Source organism: Perognathus longimembris, unplaced genomic scaffold, assembly GCF_023159225.1.
Source record: "Perognathus longimembris pacificus isolate PPM17 unplaced genomic scaffold, ASM2315922v1 HiC_scaffold_4581, whole genome shotgun sequence".
In the NCBI taxonomy this organism is placed as follows: domain Eukaryota; kingdom Metazoa; phylum Chordata; class Mammalia; order Rodentia; family Heteromyidae; genus Perognathus; species Perognathus longimembris.
The window spans coordinates 46,758-64,877 of NW_025959914.1; the positions used below are offsets into that span (position 1 = coordinate 46,758).

General features: G+C 63.7%; 1 protein-coding gene across 1 annotated transcript; it reads right to left on the bottom strand.

The window, feature by feature from the left end:
* Positions 1–494: 494 nt before the first annotated feature.
* Znf384 (zinc finger protein 384) lies at positions 495–17,227 on the bottom strand. Its single transcript, XM_048337194.1, is given in 16 exon segments — positions 495–1,921; positions 2,019–2,177; positions 2,841–2,919; positions 3,926–3,956; positions 3,959–4,107; positions 4,612–4,675; positions 4,678–4,835; positions 9,375–9,467; positions 10,064–10,208; positions 10,247–10,337; positions 10,340–10,440; positions 10,608–10,623; positions 10,625–10,656; positions 11,545–11,782; positions 11,869–11,939; positions 16,741–17,227. Coding segments are annotated over 15 exon segments (1,740 nt in total). The 5' UTR covers positions 11,935–11,939; positions 16,741–17,227; the 3' UTR covers positions 495–1,603.
* Between the last annotated feature and the right edge of the window lie 893 nt (positions 17,228–18,120).

The window sequence follows — 18,120 nt, forward strand, 5'->3', positions numbered from 1 at the left end:
CTTTCTGAGCAGCTGGGATGACAGGCGTCCTGACCGCTGGTGCCGAACGTGGGAATTTGGGGGGCACCTAGGGAACTGAATGTAGGGCCAAGTGCTCTGCCGCCTGAGCCGTGTCAAGAAAGGATTGAAATCTCACAGCGACCGGAGCCCCAACCCTTCTTGTCGCAGTCCCGGGGTGGCCCCTGGGCAGGACCATGACCTTTTCCCGCCTGGCCAGAGGACCGGGGAGTCCCGCACGTGGCACCCAGCCGCCCGGTGCTCTTCGCAGGGCACTTCCGCGGGGCCCGCGGTGTTTCCTGTGCTCGCACACGCGGAGGCGATGCGTGAGCCTCTCTGCACACCTGTACCCCTCAACCTGTCTCAGGAGAGGCCGGGCACGGGCACGGGGTGGCGTTTGCCCTGTAGCTGACCCTTTGGGGACGGGTCGTCCTCCCTCCATCTCCCCAAGCGGCCTCCTCCCGGGCTCTCACACCATCAGCTGCACGGCCCTCCGAGCCTTTCACATGAATTTATTTCTATACAATGTTCTAAAAACACCCCTTGCTTTGTACAGAAGGTCTTTTTTTTTTTTTTCATTTTAAAATTGCTTTGTAACAACTGGTTCCTGATTTATGGTTGCTTTTTTCTTTCCTCTGAAATCTGCCATGATTAAAAAATAAAATAAAAAGGGGAAAAGAAATGTAAAAAAATGCCGTGGCCAGAGGACAATGTGGGAGGAGGGGTGTGTGTAAAAAAAATGCAAAAATAAACAAAACGTCAAATATGAAAATTCGAGATAATGCATTTATAAACACAGAGATGGTTACAACAAAGATGGCCGTGATGAGCGGGAATATATATATATTTATATATATATTTATATATAAATCCATGTCCAGCATCTGACCGTGGCACCGTGGAGCTAAGTCCAGTCCTGGGGCCTCGCTTTCCCGGTCCCCGCGCCGCCCTGGCTCTGGGGGGGTCACAGAGGGCAAAGCGCCCAGAGCTCCTTGGCCTGGGATGGGGGAGACGGGGTGCAGGGCCTGGGACGGAGAAGGGGGGGGAGGAGGCTCCAGGGAAAATCATATTCCACCCTGGGCCTCTGCTGGGGGGGGGACCCGTGGCCCCTTGGGGACCTCCTCTCGGCCCTTGCGCCCCCACAAACAAAAAGAGGCCCGGCGCTAGCGACGCTTCCCTCTACCCCCGGCGGCGGGACGAGGCGGGAGACGGCTCTGCGGGACATGGAGACACCTGTGTTCTTGGCGGGCTGCGGGCGGGCGGGCGGAGAGGAGGCGAGGGGCGCGCGGGGCCCCCTGGTCTGCGGCTGGGGAGGGCCAGCCTCGGGTGTGCGGTGAGCCCCGGCCTGGCGCGGGGGGCCGAGGCGGGAGGCCGTCTCCCTGGAGCACCAAGCCCCCTGTGCAAAGCACGGCTCGGGAGGGGCCGTGGGGAGCACTCCCGCCGCTCCGGATCGCTTGGGAGAGTCGGGATGGGGGCCGTGTGTGTCGGAGGCCCCGGGCCTCCTCCTGAAGAGGAGGAGGAGGAGGAGGGCGCCGCCCCCACCGGGGCGGGAGGGCGGGGGCTCGCCCCCCCCTGCCCGGGAAGAGGGTGGGCGCAGCGAGGATCTCTACGAGCTGGCCAGGTGCTCCACCTGGATGGTGCTGGTGGTGACCGTAAGGCAGATGTCCTTGTGGTGCTCGGCCGTCTTATAGGGCGTCAGGTCGAAGGAGCACTGGGGTGGGGGGTTGGGGGTGCTGTCCGCCGCGCCCCCGCCCTGGGGGGCTGCCCCAGGGGCCGGGAAGTGTGGGGGCTGGGGCTGCTGGGAGGCCTGGGCCTGGGCTTGGGCTTGCGCCTGGGCCGCCGCCGCCGCCGCCGCCGCCGCCTGCACTTGCTGCTGCAGGTCGGGAGGGTTGTGTTTGCGCATGTGTTTCATAAGGTACGTTTCCTGAGGGAGACACGCGAGGAGGAGGAGGCGGCGCTGAGCGGGGGTGGGGGGCGGGGGGCGGGGGGGGGCGGGGGCGGCGGGCGGGGCGGGGACTCACCGAGGTGTAGGCCCGGCTGCAGATGGTGCAGGTGTACACCTTGGCGTGCTTCACCGTGTGCGTGGACAGGTGCACCTCCAGCGAGGCCGCGTCCGTGTACGCCCGGTGGCAGTTGTGGCACTTGAAGGGTTTGTCTTTGTTGTGCTGCCGTCTGTGGGACTGGGAGGAGCGGGGCGGGCCGGGGTGACGGGGGTGCCGCGCTCCCCGGCCGCCATCCTGCCCCCCCCCCACCCCACAGGAAGGACATCAAGGGCTCGCGGAGGAGTGCTGCGCGTGCGTGTGCGTGTGTGCGTGCGTGTGCGTGTGCGTGCGTGCACTGCCGGGACCGGGCTTGAACGTGGCCTGTCGCTTTTGCACTCAACGCCGGTGCACGATCGCTTGAGGCACACGTGTTCATGCTTTCTTTTTATAGCCAGTCCTGGGCCTTGAACTCGGGGCCCGGGCGCTGTCCCTGGCTCCTTCCGCTCGAGGCCAGCGCTCTGCCCCTTGAGCACCGCGCCGCTTCGGCCTTTTCTATGTATGCGGTGCGGGGGAATCGACCCGGGCTGCGTGCTCTGCGGGCGAGCGCTCTGCCGGCCGGCGCTCTGCGTGTGTTTGGGGGGGGGCATGGCATGGGCCGGCAGTCTGCGTGTTTGGGGGGCGCTCTGCGTGTGTTGGGGGGGGCACTCCGCGTGTGTTGGGGTGCGCTCTGCGTGTTGGGGTGCGCTCCGCGTGTTGGGGGGCGCTCCGCGTGTTGGGGGGCGCTCTGCATGTTTGGGGGTGCGCTCTGCGTGTGTTGGGGGGCGCTCTGCGTGTGTTGGGGGGCGCGGCGCGGGCCCTCACCTGCAGGTTGGAGAGCTGCGTGAAGGCTTTCTCACAGCCCGGGTGTGCGCACTTGTACGGCCTGTCCCCGGTGTGGATTCTGCACAGGGTGAGAGAGAAGGCAGAGGGCGCGTGAGTGGGGGGGGCCTTGGGGGACCGGCTCCGCAGCGCCCCCTCCAGGCGTGGGGGGGGGCGGCCTGGTGTCCACGCTGCCGGCGGTGAGCCCCGCTGGGCCTCGGCGCGCCCTCCGACAGGACCTGCCCCCGACGGTGAGAAACGAGGTGAGCGAGCGCGACGGAAGGACAAGGAAGGAAACGGCCCATCCGAGGCGGGGCGTCGGAAGGGCAGAGTGGGGCTGAGCGCGGCGCCGCCCCCACGCCCCACGGAAACCACGGGAACGTCAATCCAAGCCTTGCAGCCTCGAGGGCCGGAGCCAGCGCGCGATCGCGTCCCGCCTCGGGCCCTGGCGCCCGCCGCCCGCTCCGCGGGGCCTTCCCAGCCGTCGCCGCCACCAGAAGCTTCCGCGGCCCTCTGGACGGCCCGAGCACCTCCTGCGCCTCTGCCTTGTCCTCCCGGCCGGCCCGGCGGCCCGCGTTCCGGTCCCTTCCGTTCCCAGCGCCTTGTGCGCGGCACAGGCGGCCAAACCCGGGTCGGCCTTCACTGTCCTTGCGGCCCCACGTCGGCTCTTGCGGTCGGCAGGTTCGATGCCCGCAGCTCCCTCCAGGCGGGCGGGCTGGGGCTCTTCGCCGGGCACTTGGCCCGTGAGGTCTTGCGTGCGGTCCCCGCATTGTCCCGTTGCTCCTTGCGGCTCCCGGCCGTGGGGGGCTTCTCCCACCAGGCGCTTCCGTGTGGCCACCGGGTCAGATCGCATCGCCGCCGTCTTGCGGTTCCCTTCCGCGGGAGGCGCGGGGCGCCCCCGGTGGGTCCTGGCCCGGCACGCCGCGGCGTCCTCCGGCATCCACTCCGTCCGTCCTCGGTCCTCCTCTCCGCCAGCCAGCCTCTCCTCCAGCCGGCGCGTCCCCCGCCCCCGCATGCGGGCCGCCGTGCCGGGGGTGGGAGGGCATGCCGGGGCGGGGGCGGGGGGGGCGCCCGCCCCTCTCCCTTACCGTGTGTGCTGCTGGAGGTGGGAGAGCTGCGGAAGGCCTTCTGGCAGTAGGAGCAGTTGTAGGGCTTGGCGCCCGAGTGGATGCGGAGGTGCTGGGCCAGGTAGGAGGTGTTGGCGAAGGTCTTGGAGCAGTGCGGGCACTTGTGGGGCTTGATGATCTCTGTGTGGATCTTCGAGTGGATCCTGCCGGGGGGGAGGAGAGGAGAGGAGAGGAGGAAGGAGGGGGGAGGGAGCGCGCGCTCTGCTGGCTGACGCGGCGGTGGCCCGGTGGCCGGGCGCCCCTCCTCCCCGCCCCTCCTCCCCGGCGGATGGCGCGGGCCGCGGGCGGGTGGCGGGCGGGTGGCGAGCGTGGCGGTGGGGCGAGGAAGAGCCGCCCTGAGGTCCTGGACGCGGCGTGCGCGCTCGGGCCGCCCCTCCGGTCCCCAAGAGCGGCCCACCCGACACGGCGCCTCCCCGCGGCACACACGACACAGAGGCCCTGACCGGAAGCGGGGCTGCGCCGCCGCCCGTCCCGAGACGCGCACACACACGCGCGCACACACGCACGCACGCGCGCACACGCGCAGAGGCGATCGGAAGGGGGCATGTTCACGCCCCCTCGTAGAGCGTGCGTTTCCCGGACGGCCGTCGGCGATCGGAGGGGGAGGGGGGGCGGCGCGGTGGGGGGGCGGCGCGGGGCGGCCTTACCGTGTGTGCTGCTGGAGGTGGGAGAGCTGGCGGAAGGCCTTCTCGCAGAAGTTGCAGCTGTAGGCTTGGCGCCCGAGTGGATGCGGAGGTGCTGGGCCAGGTAGGAGCTGTTGGCGAAGGTCTTGGAGCAGTGCGGGCACTTGTGGGGCTTGGTCTCCGTGTGCGACTTGGAGTGGATCTGCATCTCCGACTTGGAGTAGAAGGTCAGCGAGCACATGCGGCACCTGGGCGACGGAGGGCGGCGTGAGGGCCTCCCCGCCACGGGGGGTGGGGGTGGGGGGGGCCGCTGGGAGCCGCAGGAGCCTGCTCCCCCCCTTCCACGCACCCTCTGGTCCCGGGCCCTCCACACACGCACACCCGCGCACGCGCACACACCCGCGGCCGCTGGCGTCCCCCGGGCCGTCGCGGAGGGCGGCGCCGCAGGGTTGGGGCTCCGCGCAGGCCCCCCCCCCCGCCCCTTCTGAAGTCAGCCACGGTAGCGACGGGGTGTGGGCTGAGCGAGGGGCCGCGCAGGGCCCCCGGCTCTTCGCTAGCACTCTGGGGCGCAGAGCAGCGCCTGACACTGCCCCCCACAACCCCGGCACAGCCAGGGAGCCCCTGCTCTGGCCCCACCTGGCACCCGCGGCGAAGCCACAACTCCCTCCGTTTCCGGAACCCTGAGGCCCAGAGGTCAGGGGTCCAGGAAGCCTCCCCGACACCCCACCTTCTGTCAGAGAGGGGTGATCACGGCTGTGTGGAGGGAGGGTTTCTCCCGCTTTACGTTCTGGGCGATATTCTGGGGGTGGTGGGGTGCCCGTGCTGCGCTCTGCCACCTGAGCCACACGGCTGCCGCTGGCTTTTGGGTGGCTCCTTGGAGATAACATTCTCCCGGGCTTTCCTGCCCGGCTGGCTTTGAACCGCGATCCGGGGATCTGAGCCTCCTGCGGCGCCCGGCTTCCAGGGCATTCGTTTAAGCACGGGCCGGGCGGCGAGCCCCTCGGCGAACGCCGCGGCCCCGGGCTCGCTTGGGAAGCCAAGGCCTCCGTGGTGCCCTCTGCGAAAGGGGCGAGGCCGGCCACATCCGGAACAAGGCCACCTCAAGCTCGGGGTGGGGTGGGGGGGCCCCCGCACTGGAGGCTCTGAGCGGACGTGGCACCCATTTTGCCAAGGGGGGAGACCATGCGAGGGGAGCGGCTGCCCTGAAGCCGTGGGGTGCTTCCCCTTCAATCCCAGGGACGGGACTGGCCGGGTCACCCCAGCTCCGTGCGCATGCGCTCTACCGCACAGTTCCCACCCCGGCCTGCTCCTTCCGGTGAAGCCGCCTGCCGCGGGGCCCAAGGTCTCCACACCAAGCCCTTACCAAGGAAGCTAAATTAGTAAAACAGACGAGCAAACAGCCGGGCGCTGGTGGCTCACACCCCGCTTCCTAGCTACTCAGGAGGCTGAGGCCTGAAGGTCGAGGTTCGGAGCCAGCCTGGGCGGGAAAGCCTGTGAGGTTCTTGGCTGGTTTTAACTCAGGGCCACGGCGCTGTCCCGGGTCTCTTTCTGCTCAAGGCTAGCGCACTTTCTGAGCGGTTAATTGGAGATCAGAGTCTCCATCTGGCTCCAGAACGTGACCCTTGGGTCTCAGCTTCCTGAGTATCCGCGATTATGGACGTGAACCTCCCCTGGACCTTGGAACGCTTATCTCTAACCACCAGCAGAAAACCACAAGGGGCGCTGTGGCTCAAGGGGGGGGAGCGTGAGCCTTGAGCAAACGAGCTCAGGGGCAGTGTCCAGGTCCCGAGTTCAAGCCCACTATGGACACAACAAACAAAACTGCCCTCGCAAGTTCCCATTAGAGCAGAATCTGCCCAAATGAACTGTCAAGGACTGGGGCAACAAGCTATCACAAAGGGTCCGTGCTGGTGACAGCCCCTCCCACGCGCTGCTGGGGTCCACAGAGCCAGGCACTTCTGGCTTGTCTGTGGCTCACTGCGTGGAGGGTCAAGTCTCATGAACTCTCCCGCCCGGGCTGGCTTTGAACCAAGATTCTCAGAATCTCAGCCTCCAAAGTAGCTGGTATTACAGGTGTGAGCCGCCACACTGGCTTAGTTTTCCTTCTGTCACACCAGCCTGCCAAGAATGTCCCCGATTCTACAGGAGGCACACAGAGGCGAGGAATTCCTCCAAAGGGCTGGCTACTCATGACAAAGCCGTGTCGCCAATCGAGCACAAGATTCCTGTGGCGCAGGGCGTCACAGAGCTCTGGCAAGGCTGAGCCTGCCTCGTCCACATGCTAAACATCCCAGCCGCTTCCCACCGGGAGCCCCTCCCCCCCCCCCCCCCCCGGGGTACTTCGGACTCCATGCTATGGGCGGAAAACTTGACACTGGACCAGGTGATCGGTTCCAGCCAAGATCCGATGCAGGCTCGCTTCAAATAGCGAATAAAATTACCTCCAGGTTGCGTGCGTGAGATATAGACGCGGGAATAAACTTTTTTTTTTTTTTAAGAGGCCATGTAGCCCAGACGGGCCTCAACCCCTGGATCCTTCTGCCTCGGCCTCCGCAAGTGCTGGGATGACAGACGTGCACCGGGCGTCACAAACCTCAAGCTTAGACGGGGGTCCCATTCCCTGAGGCGTGTCATTATGGATGCACGCACTTCCCGCTACCTGCAACAGCTTGCGGGCCTGAGCAGTGGACGCTCACCCTGCTCTTGCTTTTTGTGGCGGTCGATCGGTCATGGGGCCTTGAACTCTGGGGACTGGGGGCTGTCCCTGGGCACCTTTGCTCAAGGCTGGCGCTCTACCAGTGCGACCACGGTGCCACTTCTGGTTTTCCGGTGGTTCACTGGAGATCAGAGTCTCATGGGCGCTCCCTCCCCGGCCCTGGCTGGCTTTGAACCGAGATCCTCCGATCTCTGCCTCCTGAGTCGCTGGGGTGACGGGCGGGGGCCACTGGCCCGGCTCACCCTGCTATTTCTATTCCTCAAATCTCACGAAGCCGAATTCGAGCGTGAGAGCCCCGTGGGGTCGGATCTTAGGAGGGCAGCGGTCCAGGGCAGCCGTGCGGCCCGGGCCTGCCGGGCCGGCTCCAGAGCAGACCCCGCACGTGCCGCGCACCCCGGGGCGGCCCGGGGTGGGGGGTTCTGACTCCCATGCCCACTCAGATGCCCCTCCACACGCTTCCCCAGGACAGAGGAGGGCGGGGCAGCGAGCGACGCATCTTCCCATCCAGGAGTCGCAATGCTGACGCGCTCCGTCCCAGTGGCCCCCGGGGCCCCATCAAATGCGACAGCCCAGGCTGTGGACCGCGAGATGAGAAATGGCAAGTTTGTTTTTTTTAAAGTTCAAATTTGTACCGTGTAACAAAAGCAAGATTGCTTGAGTTAAAGTGTTTTCCTCCTCTGGGAACTTATAGAATTTTGCATTTCTTTTTGTCAGTCCTGGGCCTTGGGACTCAGGGCCTGAGCACTGTCCCTGGCTTCTTTTTGCTCAAGGCTAGCACTCTGCCACTTGAGCCACAGCGCCACCTCTGGCCGTTTTCTGTATATGTGGTGCTGGGGAATCGAACCCAGGGCCTTACGTATACGAGGCGAACACTCTTGCCACTAGGCCGTATCCCCAGCCCTAGGGCTCTTCACTTCAGAAGGACTTCTTTTTGTTGAGGATACTATTAATCAGGTCGGGCTCCGGTGCCCCCCGCCCGTCATCCCAGCTACTCTGGAGGCTGAGATCTGAGGATCGTGGTTCAAAGCCAGCCTGGGCAGGAAAGCCCGTGAGACTCATCTCCAATGACCCAGCAGAAAACTGGAAGGAGGGCAGTGGCTAAACTGATGAGAGCGCCAGGCCTTGAGCTGAAGAGCTCAGGGACAGCGCCTAGGCCCAGAGTTCAAGCCCCAAGACCGACGAAGGAAAAGAACAAAAACCCATTAGTCCTTCAATTGCGCAGTTCTCCTTGGTCACATACACATGGGGTCTTTCGTGAATTCTACAAACAGCCAGGTGCCGGTGGCACATGCCGGTCTGTACGCCTGCTCAGGAAGCTGAGATTCTGACAACTTTGGTTCAGAGCCAGCCTGGGCAGGAAAGTCAAGTAAGACTCTTATCTTGCAAAAAAAGTTGAGGCACGGCTTCTTAAAGGGACAGAGTGCCAGCCTAGCAAGCAGGCTGAGCAGGAACTATTAAAGCCCTGAGTTCAAACCCCAGAACCGGCGCGCGCGCGCGCGCACACACACACACACACACACACACACACACGACTCCGAGAATGCTCAGGGGGCGGGAAGTCCTAGCCAACTTCCTTCCTGGTGCGCACGCTCCCTTCTTCCTGCACGCGCCTCCGCACCGCAGGTGCCCAGTGGGGCTTCGGGTGCTCACAGACCCCGAGGGCCCCGGCGGCGGGGGACCCCAGCCGTCACAGTGTCTACACTGGCGTCCGACGGCCGCTCGGCTACCGCACTGCCGCTCACGGGACCCTCGCGCTGGCGCCGGCACGCCGCGCCTTCCGGGAAGGAAGCACACTCTCGGGCGCCTTTGGGAGACGGTATGGTGCAAAGGTTCCGGGAACAGTGACTGTATCAAGTGGGGGTACGCCTGCAATCACCAAGCTGCGGTAAACTCGGGGCCCGAGTGGGCGGGGCGCGGCCGTGGGCACTACCAGGCCACCGCTCCACTTCCTGCCGACCGACGCTCCCCGCCGGGACGGCGCTACCTTCTCCCGGCCGACGGGGAGGCACACCGCCACGCTCCCCATTTTACAGGTGAGGAAACTGAGGCCCAGAGAGGGGAAAGGACTTGCCCAGGGTCACACAGCAAGTTCGTGGTGGAGCCGGGAACTGTATCCGTGAGCGCAAGGCTCTGTCCATTTCCTGTGCCGCAGTTCCCTTCGCTCCTAAAATGGGAACAACATTGCCCATCTCGGTACGCTAGGGACGACCCGCTCTCCCAGCCATGCACTCGGCCCTGTCCGCAGAGACTCCCCAAACCCGTGGGGGGGAGGGGGGTCCCCTGACACCCCTCCAAGGGCGGGCGGGGACCCTGTGCAGAAAGCTGTGCCTGGGGCCTGCTGGGGAACGGGCCGCTTGGGAGAGTGGCTTCCGCCATCAGCCGGCCCAGTTACGGGGGGGTGGCGGGGACCCTACTCCCCCTCACCCTGGCCGTGCGGGGCCCGAGGGCGGGACGGGGTCCACGGTGAGGCAGGTGCTTTTGGAAAATGGCCGTGGGGAAGAGAGAGCCTAACGAATCTGCAGACAGAGCTCGGAAGGCAGGTCGAGCCTTCTGGTCACCCGTCAGTCAGGGCTGACTCGGAGAAGGGGGGCGGGCGGGGGGGGGCGCGTGGCCCCCCCGGGGGGAGGAGCCCGCTGGAGCAGGGCCGGCAGCCTGGCCTCCCTAGCGGTGAGGACATGCAGGAGGCCCCGTGCGGGGCGGGCGGGACGGGTGGGGCGGCGCCCCCCGCGCTCCCCTCCGGCCGGGGCTCCCGGGCCCTACCTGTAGGTCTTGCCGTCCTTCGGGTGGCCGTCCTCCTCGGGGGCCAGCACGTACGGGTCGCTCATCTCGGGCAGCCCGGACTCCAGCAGCATCCGCTTCTTCTTGCGGCCCCGGGGCGCTTTGGGGGGTGCGCCGCCGCCGCCCCACCGCCACCGCCGCCACCGCCGCCGCCGCCGCCGCCTCCGCCGCCGCCGCCGCCCCCTTCCTCTGGGAGGGCGGACCCTGCTTTCTTGGACAGTTCGGGGACCACCTGCAGGGCTTGGGAGCCAGGGGGGGAGCGCGGGAGACGATCATGGGAGCCGAGATGGGGAAGGTCTGCGCCGAGGAGGCGGTGGTCACCAGAGAGCCGGAGGGGGACGTGATGACCAGACCAGGACCTGGGGGGGGGGGGAGAGGCATCAGGTGGGGGGGCCCCCCCACCCTACCGAGCCCCCCTCTCCTGCCCTCCACGTGGCTAGGACACAGGAGAACCCCAGACCCTGTAGAGAGCCAGTGGCACGCGAGCCCCGCCCCCCAGCGGCACCCCGAGGACGGTGAGATTTACCCCTGGACTGACCTCCCTTCTCTTCTCCACCGCTGAGAGCAGGAGACGCCTTGATTCAGAGAAGGAAAGAATGGGCACCGCGTCACAGGCAGGGACTGCGTCTTCTACTGCCTGCACCCGCCATGCTATTAGCACATGGCTAGGTACACAGGAAGGGACTTAATCAACATCGCACGTGCAATCCCACGCCTAGCCCAACTGGGGGGGAGCGTTGAAGGCTGGGGTGCAGATGGAGTGGGGGGGGGCTCCCAGTGGTCAGAGCCCGGCAGGCTGGGGTGGGAGCGGATGGTGGGAGGGGCAACGGAGCTCCCCAGGGGTCAGAGCCTTCCATGCTGGAGTTGTGGATGGGCTCTCCAGGGTCAGAGCCCGGCAGGCTGGGGTGAGAACGGATGGGGGGGGTGGAGGGGCTCCCCGAGGGTCAGAGCCCTGCAGGCTGGGGTGTGGATGGTGGGGGGGGGGCTCCCGGGGGTCAGAGCCCTGCAGGCTGGGGTGTGGATGGTGGGGGGGGGGCTCCCGGGGGTCAGAGCCCTGCAGGCTGGGGTGTGGATGGTGGGGGGGGGCTCCCGGGGGTCAGAGCCCTGCAGGCTGGGTGTGGATGGTGGGGGGTGGAGGGGCTGGGGGGGTCAGAGCCCTGCAGGCTGAGGTGGGGGTGGTGGGGAGTGGCAGAGGGGCTGGGGGGGGTCAGAGCCCTGCAGGCTGAGGTGGGGGTGGTGGGGAGTGGCAGAGGGGCTGGGGGGGGGTCAGAGCCCTGCAGGCTGAGGTGGGGGTGGTGGGGAGTGGCAGAGGGGCTGGGGGGGGTCAGAGCCCTGCAGGCTGGGGTGTGGATGGTGGGGGGGGGGGGCTCCCGGGGGTCAGAGCCCTGCAGGCTGGGTGTGGATGGTGGGGGAGGGGCAGAGGGGCAGGGGGGGGGTGTGTGTCAGGGGGCGGAAGGGCTCACCGGCAGCCATGAGGCCCGTGGAGGGCACGGGGACCACGGTGATGTTCTGGGTGACGGAGGCCTGGCTGTGCGGGGTCAGCTGCTCGGCCTTGGGCTCGGCGTCCATGCTGATGCCGGAGGGCAGCGACACGGAGGCGGGGACGGTGAGCAGGGTGGGGTAGTGGGGTGGGGCCAGCCCACAGCCCTTCTCCGGCAGCAGCTGGTCCTTCATCTTGTTGATGAACATCGTGTTTTCGATCTGCAAGGGAACGGTGGACGCTGCCGACTCGCCCCGCCCCTCGTCTCCCGGCCACGAGCGGGGACCGGGCCCGGGGCGGCGCTCACCTGTCCCGAGACCGTGGGGATGGAAGGCCAGAAGTACGGGTTAGAATTGAAGTGAGATTCTTCCATTCTACCTGCGGGGAGAAGCGGGGTGCGTCACGGCCTGGGCGGGGGTGTGGGGGGCACAGGGTGCGCCCGGCCCCCCTGGGTACCGCGACCACTGGATGGAGACCTGGGCTCAGACAGCTCCTCTCCAAGACAGGGAGCCCCTTTAGGACCTGCCTGGAACCCAGCGCTGCCCAGCTTCCTAAGCCCTTGGTGGCGCACTTACACAGCGATCCCACTGCCGGGGCTCGGCGAGAGCCACAGGGTCCCCAAACAGCGCTCCGCGCTCAGCGCAGCAACAAAACCCCCGAGACCCGGGACGCGTGCGGGAGACGCGGGGCGGGACACTCTCCTTCCCGTGCGGACAGGGCAGGGGGGTCAGGAGGGGAGGGAAGTCCCTCGGCCTTCCGCCAGGCTGCACACAGCCAGGGTACCTGTCTGTCCCCACCCTCCCCCAACGCCGCAGCCAGGGTGCGAAGGGAGCGGGAGGATGGTGCAGGCGGGGCTGGGGGCAGGGGCTGGCATCTCGGCCGGCCCTGCGGGTCTACCTGCGCTCCACCCCTCCACGCACCCTCCCCTGCACCCTCCCCTGTTCGGGTCCGTTTCCAGGCTGCAGGGTTGTGTTCTGCCCGAGGCTGACCTCTGACCCAGAGCCTCTGGCTAACGGGATGAAGATTACTTTTGTTTGTTTCTGTTGCCAGTCCTGGGGCTTGAACTCGGGGCCTGAGCGCTGTCCCTGAGCTTCTTTTGCCCAAAGCTAGTGCTCTACCCCGTGAGCCACAGCGCCACATCCGGCTTTTTCCTGTCTCTGTGGTGCTGAGGAATCGAACCCGGGTCTTCGTGCATGCTAGGCGCGCGCTCTACAGCTAAGCTACCTTCCCAGCCCCGACTTACGATTTTGAGATAGGGTCCTGAGAACTTTTTTCACCTGGGTTGGCCTCAAACTTGACCTTCCCCCCCCCCCCGCCCCCGATTCAGCCTCCCGAGGAGATGGGGCTCCAGGGGTGCACTGCCATGCTCCACCCAGATCCAAGGGGTTGGGTACCAGCTGTGATCTGGGGAGGGAGCCGCCGGGGATGAAGGATTCCACCGTGCGCACCGAGTACACACTTGCTGGGCTGAACAGCGGGAACAGGGGGTGAGGGTGCCCAGCGGACCTCCCTTGACGCCTAGCTGAAGGAATTCACCACAGAGTCGGCTCCTCTTTCTAGCTGTCAAGTACTTTGCTCGTGAGAGTTCAAATCCCCCCCTGTATGCGGGCGATCGTCAAGTATGTAGGGAATAGGAGCGGGGAAGGGAGCTGTGGCCCCGGGGACAGAGCACCGGCCCTGAGCAACAATGCTCGGGGCAGCACCTAGGCCTTGAGTTCAAGCCCTACCACTAGCACAAAAAAAAAAAAATGAAAGAAAGAGAAAGAGAAAGAGAGAGAGAGAGAGGGAGAGAGAGAAGAAAAGTCGGGTACTGGTGGCTCACGCCTGTTATCCCAGCGACTCAAGAGGCTGAGATCTGAAGATCATGGTTCAAAGCCAGCCCAGGCAGAAAGCATGGGAGACTCTTATCTCCAACGAACCACTCCAAAAAACAAAAGCAAAACAAACAAACAAGCAAAACCAGAAGTGGAGCTGTGGCTCAACGTGGTAAAGCGTTAGCCTTGAGCAAAAGAGCTTAGGGACAGCGCTCAGGCCCTGAGTTCAAGCCCCAGGACTAGCCAAAAAAAAAAAAAAAAGGTCTCACAGACTTTCCTGCCAGGGCTGGCTTTGAACCATGATCCTCAAGATCTCAGCCTCTTGAGTAGCTGGGCTCTAGAGCAAGTGCCAGGGGCTCATACCTAGGAGCTGATACCTGAGGATTATGGTTCAAATCCAGCTCGGCGAGGAACGTCCATGAGAATCTAATCCCTGATGAACGACCAAAAGTGGGTGTGGCTCAAGTGGTAAAGCACCAGCCTTTAACCTTTTCTAAGCTGAGGAACAGTGTTGAGGCTTAAGTTCAAGTCCTGGTACTGGCACACACAAAAAATTATAGTAATAATTAAGTAGCAACACCCTCATGATAAATAACCTTGAGGAAATCACTGAGAGTCAGAGAGACACTTCCAGTAGCTAAGGACGACAGAATAAAGATTCCGCCAGGCACCAAAGCCTCACAGAGCTGTAATCTTAACTACCGAGGAGGCTGAGATCTGAGGGTCACAGTTCAAGCCCAGCTCGTGGAACAAAGCCCGTGAGACTCTTATTTCCAATTAACCCCCAAGAGGGGGACATGGAACTGGGGCTCAAGTGGTAGAACACTAGCCCTGAGCACAAAAGCTCAGGAACAGCTCCTGAGCTCAGAGTTCCAATCCCAGGATTGGCACACCAGCACACACACATGCGCAGACACACAAATAAACAAAAACTATTAATTTGAGGGGAGGGGGCGTGGCTTAAGTGTAGAGTACTTGCCTACTACTTAACAGGGTCCTGTGTTCTTCCTTCAGAACCAGGACAAAATGTCCCTGGCTTCTTTTTGCTCAAGGCTGGCACTCTACCACTTAAAACCACAGCACCATTTCTGGCTTGTTCTATATATGTGGTGCTGAGGAGTCGAACCCAGGGCTGCGTGTATGCAAGGCAAGCACTCTACCACTAAGCCGTATCCCAGCCCCAAGCGCGCTATTTTTATTTCCTCAATAAGGAAACAATCGCTCGCTCTCGTTCTAAGGAGAGTGAAGAACCATTCCAAAAGGGCCTGGCCATTCCAGCGATTACACCTACAAACTGCACTGCTCCCAGGAGAGACCATGCTAGCACGCTCGGCCCCCACACACGGGCGGCTAACCCAACCGCGGCTTCTGGGTGCCAGGGGCCACTGAACCCGGCACCCAGTGCAATGGCAGCCTTGAGGTCCCCTCTGCCCCATCAATCCCACCGTCAACGACGGATCTGGAAACGTGAGAAGGAAAATACCGCCGCGCTCACAGCTCAGTGGCAGAGCATGTGTTTAGTATGCACAAGGTTCTGCTTGTTCCTCAGCACTAAAAACCTTACTCAACATGTGCGTACCCACATATGCATATACATATGCATGCGTGTATACATACATATGTAGACATGCACATACATACGTATATGTGCCCATATGTATGCTTGAAATGTATACGTTTAAGAAATTTTTTTTTTTTGCCAGTCCTGGGGCTTGAACTCGGGGCCTGAGCACTGTCCCTGGCTTCTTTGTGCTCAAGGCTAGCACTCTACCACTTGATCCACAGCGCACTTCTGGCTTTTTCTCTATATGTAGTGCTGAGGAATTGAACCCAGGGCTTCATGTATACGAGGCGAGCGCTCTACCAGTAGGCCATATTCCCAGCCCCCATATACTTACTTTACAAGCACATATGTGATTGTAAAATAAAAGTGAAGGAAGTAAACAAGGTTAGGAAATAGGTGATATTTGAAACATCAGCAAGCCTCTTAAAACCTATGGAGAATACACTGCATAAGCCACCCTGAAATTGATTCTCACTATGTAGCCCAGGCTGGTCTAGAACTCTCTCCATCCTCCTGACCTCTTATCTCCTGGAGTGACAGGATTACAGGCGGAGGCCACCTTGCCCAGCTGGACTGGGTCTTAACGTCTCAGCCAGGAGAGGTGTTCACCCCTATAATCCCAGCTACTCAGGAGGCTGAGGTGGGAGGATCGTGGTTCAAAGCCAGCCTGGGCAAGAAAGTCCTTGAGACTCTCATCGCCAATGAACCAGCAAAAAGCAGGCAGTGAAGCTGGGGCTCACCGTTACAGAGCACTAGACCTGAGCACTCAAGGTCAGCGACAGCGCCCAGGCTCTGAGTTCAAGCTCCAGGACCAGCACACACAGGTCCATAACAACCTCTAAGGTAAAAAGTGCTCAACTCAAAGTCCCCAATTCCTACTGCTATTTCCAGACTTCTTTATCTTATTACTACCACAATGCCTCTGAGTTTCTATTCCCTCAGACTTACTTCTAGAGTCTACTCCATGTAACTTGACACACTTCAAACTACCTAAGAAACGATATTCCCTCGCCCCCATCAAATACAAATAGCCTCAAGTCACAAATTCACATCTCTCCACAGATCCACCTTAAACCTCTCCCTAGAACATCGAGGACGGACACCTCATGCTACCAGAATGCCAGTGGCCCACGCCTCTAATCCTAACCATCAAGAGGCTGGGACCTGAGGAGCAAGGTTCAAAGCCAGCCTGTGCAGCAAAGTCTTGTGAGAACTTGTAACTCCAACTAACCAGCAAAAAGCGGGAAGTAGAGCTGTGGCTCAAGTGGCACAACGCCAATGGGGGGGGGGGGGGAGAGAAAGAATGTCAGGGACAGCACCCAGGCCCTGAGTTCAAGCTCCTGTATCAACACCACCAACAAAACAAAGCAGAAGAATAAGCAAAGAAACAAACCTCTCATTCTAAACTCAGCCCTTCCACTCATCAATTATGCCCTCACTTTGCTTGCAATTTGAGAATCAATTTCTCACGTGCAAACACCACAACCCTCTCAGAGGCTTTCCGGGGACAGCTGGCATCCATTCCCAATAAGTGGACAAAAGTGACAGCGAAAGGTGACCGAGGGGCTGGGCCAACGCTTCACACCAGAAAACTCCGTGGCAGACACCAAACAGAAAAAGGCTTATTTTCCTCTCACCCCGGACCACCAATGTTACCTACGACTCCTATTACTCCCATAACTCTTGTCACACTGTCCCCAAAGGAAACACTTTCCTTTTCTAAAGGATGAACCCCTCTCAACAGCCCCCCCCCCTTCATCCAAGCTTAAGACAAATCATGAACCCCAAATTGTCTTCTTACCCTCTCTCTCTCTTCCTCCTGTGGTCTTAGTCCTTCTCCCTTCCAGGGCTCCTGAACTTTCTGGAAACAAATTATCTAGGTTACAGGGCCTGCAAAAAGGTGCAGATTCTTCAGCAGTCAGTCCGGTAGGTGGCCTGGGCCCCCACCACCCTGCAATCGATGCTAATTCAAAGACAGGGTAGACAAGAAGGGGGGAGCCCTCCTTGATGATCAAGGGGGGGGGGAGGAATCAGTCCAATTCTCAAGGAGGGGGGAACAAAAAGCCAAGATCAACTCTGGACAGCAGTTTGTGGGTGCCACCCCCTAGGCTCCGGGCCGCACCCCCAGGGCTCAGGAGGGAAGAGAGGGTGGAGGGGGGGACCCCGGCCCCTCGCAGCGGCCGCAGAAGGCCAAGCGGATGGCCAGGGAGGGGATACCCAGGCTCCCCGGGACGGGCACCGGGCCAAGCTCGGGCCCGGCCACTTCCTCCAGCCTCTCCCCCGCCTGGCCCCCGGTCCTCCCGCCAAGACTCGGCCCCTCGGCCTGCGCCGAGGCCCGGAGCCCCGGAGTCGCCCGCCCGGGCCTGCGCGGGGCGGGGGGGGGGGAGAGGTGAGGGGTGAAGGGGAAAGGGGGGGTGTCCAGCCGGGGGGGCTCCCCGAGCGGCGCCTCCGCCCCCCCTCCCCCGGAGCCCGCGGTGCCCGCGCCCGGGCCGGTGCGGCCCCCGGTTTCCCCCCGCTTCACGGGCCGCGCTGCGGGGCGGCCCCCCGCGCCCCCTCCGGGGAGCTCAACTCCGCCACCCACCCGACGGGCACCCGCCCCCCGCGCCCCCCCATCCCGCCCCGGCGCCCGCTCCGCCGGAACCACTTCCGGTTCCGGGACGGACACACCGTCGGGTCGTGGACGGATCGCCTGTCTCCCCCCCCTCCACCCCCCGGCCCCCCCCCACACGCCGGGAGAAGGGGAGGGGGAGGGGGGAGGAGCCGGGCGCGCGCCCGCCCGCCCGCCCGCCGCGGAGGCGCGCGCACTCACCCGGCGGCGGCGGCGGCGGCGGGACCCGGGCCCGCGCGCGCGCTGGGGCGTCGTTTGCGGGAGCGGCGGGGCGCCGCGGGGGCGGGGGTGGGGGCGCCGCGGGGGGCGGAGGGCGCGAGGCCGGGGCGGCGCGCGCGCGCGCACACTCGCAGCCACACGCACTCACACGCTCAGACACACGCACGCGCGCGCGCGCGGGAATGCGCGCCACACGCCGCAGGGCGGGGGCCTCCCTCCCCTCCCTCCCCTCCCCCGGCCCTCCCCGCCCGCACTCCGCACTCACCCGGAAGTGGTGCCGCGGCTCGCGCTCCGGGGAACCCCGACCCCTCCACGCCCCCCTCCCGCCCTCCCCCACACGGGCTCCGGGAGGAC